Below are 2500 nucleotides of genomic sequence, written 5' to 3'. Positions count from 1 at the left end.
CACACACACACACACACACACACACGCACACACGCACACACGCACACCAGCGGTGTAGTCTACTTTTTTGTAGTGGGTATACTGTATATTCGAGCATTTTTTGAAGTGGGTATACTGTATATATTTATGCTATTCTAAATAATGGATCAATCAATTTTAAGTGGGTATACTGAAGCTCCTAAAATTTAGAAGTGGGTATACTCCGTATACCTGCGTTCTACGTAGACTACACCACTTACTGACACACACACACACACACACACACGCACACGCGCACACACACACACGCGCACACATGCAAAGATATGTGCACAACCACAGTGACACCCCCACACACAAATGATGGTGGCACATGACACAATGCCAATTTGCTGGATCAAACTCTAAACATTTGATTGATATTGAGGTCAAATTCCAAACATTTCATAGTCCACGCTGTATCAGTAGTCTGTGTCACACGGAAATCCTGCATTTTATACCAAGAGGAAATCCAATGTGCTTAGAATGTGTAATGCAGAGATGGAAATTGACACCAGCCGAATGCGAGTGAAACATAAAATGGGATAGCCGTTTTCAGACACAAAATGACAATTTATTTTGATTGATGAATTTTTACCATCAATTTGGCCAGTGGCTGGTAGGAGTTCAAATTTCACAAAATTAATTTCTAGCCCGGTGTAACACAACATCTCCATAGTGTAGTGTGTAGCTGACAAGGATACTTGTTAAACAGTAGTGCCATTATAGAGGCTTTGACAGCCAGCGCTTGGAGGTGATGACCCCAAACGATAACCTCAGTCCACAGTTAGCAGCACTGATCTAATGGCTAACCTCCTATCTCAGCCAGTGAAAATGGTTAGCCTTGTATCCAGCGGCTGTCCTGTGCTGTGCTGTGCTGTTGTGCTGTGTGGAGGGGGGAAGCAGCAGCGGTGCAGCAGGGTCAGTGAACCATGACCTATTAGTGTCGGCCTGGCCAGGGCCCCTGGGCTGCCCCAGGCTGCTACGGGGGGGATCCCTCTCCTCTCCTCTCCGCTCCGCTCCTCTCCGCAACCCAAGGCCCCCCCACAACCCTCCCCTACACCTCATCATGAGACGCCCATCAGCTGCCAATCACTCCCTTCAGTTGCTCTAGTGACCTAACGTCCGTGGGCAAGAATCAGATTGATTATGGGCCTGATTTGTGTGTGTGTGTGTGCGTGCGTGCGTGTGCATCTGTGTGTATTTTGTATGAACAGTAGATGGTGTTTGTGCAAGCATGTAGAGCTCTTGGTGAGTCAGGATATGTGTGTCTGTTCTTGGAACTTGTGTGAGTGTGTGCGCGTACGTGAGTGGGAGTGTTTATGAGAGAAAAGAGAGGGCAAAGGGATTCACACAAAATGTCAAGATGAGTGAGTTTGATTACAAGTGATGAATGAGGCCAGCAGAGAATGAAGACCCACTGAAGAGCCTCTTGAAATGGTGTGTGTGCGTGCGTGCGTCCGTGCGTCCGTGCGCGCGTCCGTCCGTGCGTGCGCGTGTGTGTGTTATTTAGCTATTAATCCAGTGTTTGTTTTTTCTTCAGGAGAGAATGATTTCAATGCTGCTCGATAAGGACCATGAGGTGTCCTTGCAGTCTATGAAGCTACTGATTTGTGTCGCCAAGTAAGTGGCTCTCTCTCTATAGCTGCCTGCCTTAAAGTCTCTCTCTCTCTCTCTTCTTAATTTCTGTCTTTCCTCCTTTCCCGCTCTCTTTCCCTCAGTATCCTCATACTTCTCTCTCTCTCTCTCTCTCTCTCTCTCTCTCTTTCTCCCTCTCTCTGTGCCTCCCCTGAAACCTTTGTCATTAAAAAAATTCTGAAGACCGACTGACTTGTGAACTCTTGTCTGATCCAGTCTGTGTTTAACGGTGTCAGGTACTGTGACGACGCCTTCTCTCAGGATGACTTCAAGCACATGTTCCAGTTTGTCTACTCCTCAAACCGGCCCATGGCTGCGGCCGCAGGAGAACTGCTGTACAGCAGGTCAGTGTGATGGAGAGAGAGAGAGAGAAAGAGAGAGAGAGAGAGAGAGAGAGAGAGAGAGAGAAGGAGAGAGAGAGAGAGAGAGAGAGAGAGAGAGAGACAGAGAGAGAGAGAGAGAGAGAGAGAGAGAGAGAGAGAGAGAGAGAGAGAGAGAAGGAGAGAGAGAGAAGTAATGGAGGAGTGTCTGTCCTAATGACCTATCTACAGTTGTAGTTTGAGAATCTGGGCTAACAAGATGGCAGCGCTGTTTTTGCTGGAGAAACACAGCAGGTCTTGAGGTGTTGAAGGAAGCCTCTCTCCCTGAACTGAGCTGTTTTTTTCAGTTTGAGCTCATTCTTATTACTTGTGCGTGCGTCTTTGCACGTGGTTATTGTGTATACAGTAAGAAGAACTATGTATGAGTGCACATTGCTGCACGTGTGTTTGTATTAAATTGTTTAATGTTTATGTGTCTTTGTCTCTGTTGGTGCTCAGCTTCTCCATGTATTTGTGCGTGTGTG

The 2500-nt window shown here is 46.9% G+C and overlaps 1 protein-coding gene across 3 annotated transcripts in view; it reads left to right on the top strand.

Moving 5' to 3' along the window:
- Positions 1 to 2500, top strand: part of si:ch211-269e2.1 (cohesin subunit SA-2) — a 47351-nt gene that overhangs the window by 12624 nt on the left and 32227 nt on the right. For all 3 annotated transcript variants that reach the window (XM_063213623.1, XM_063213624.1, XM_063213625.1), the window contains 2 exons: positions 1562 to 1641; positions 1893 to 2000. In XM_063213623.1, the coding sequence (XP_063069693.1) occupies positions 1562 to 1641; positions 1893 to 2000 (188 nt within the window). The remainder of the gene's footprint in view (positions 1 to 1561; positions 1642 to 1892; positions 2001 to 2500) is intronic.

This window comes from Engraulis encrasicolus, chromosome 13 (assembly GCF_034702125.1).
Source record: "Engraulis encrasicolus isolate BLACKSEA-1 chromosome 13, IST_EnEncr_1.0, whole genome shotgun sequence".
Lineage (NCBI taxonomy): Eukaryota > Metazoa > Chordata > Actinopteri > Clupeiformes > Engraulidae > Engraulis > Engraulis encrasicolus.
This window is presented reverse-complemented; position numbering and strand designations above follow the sequence as displayed.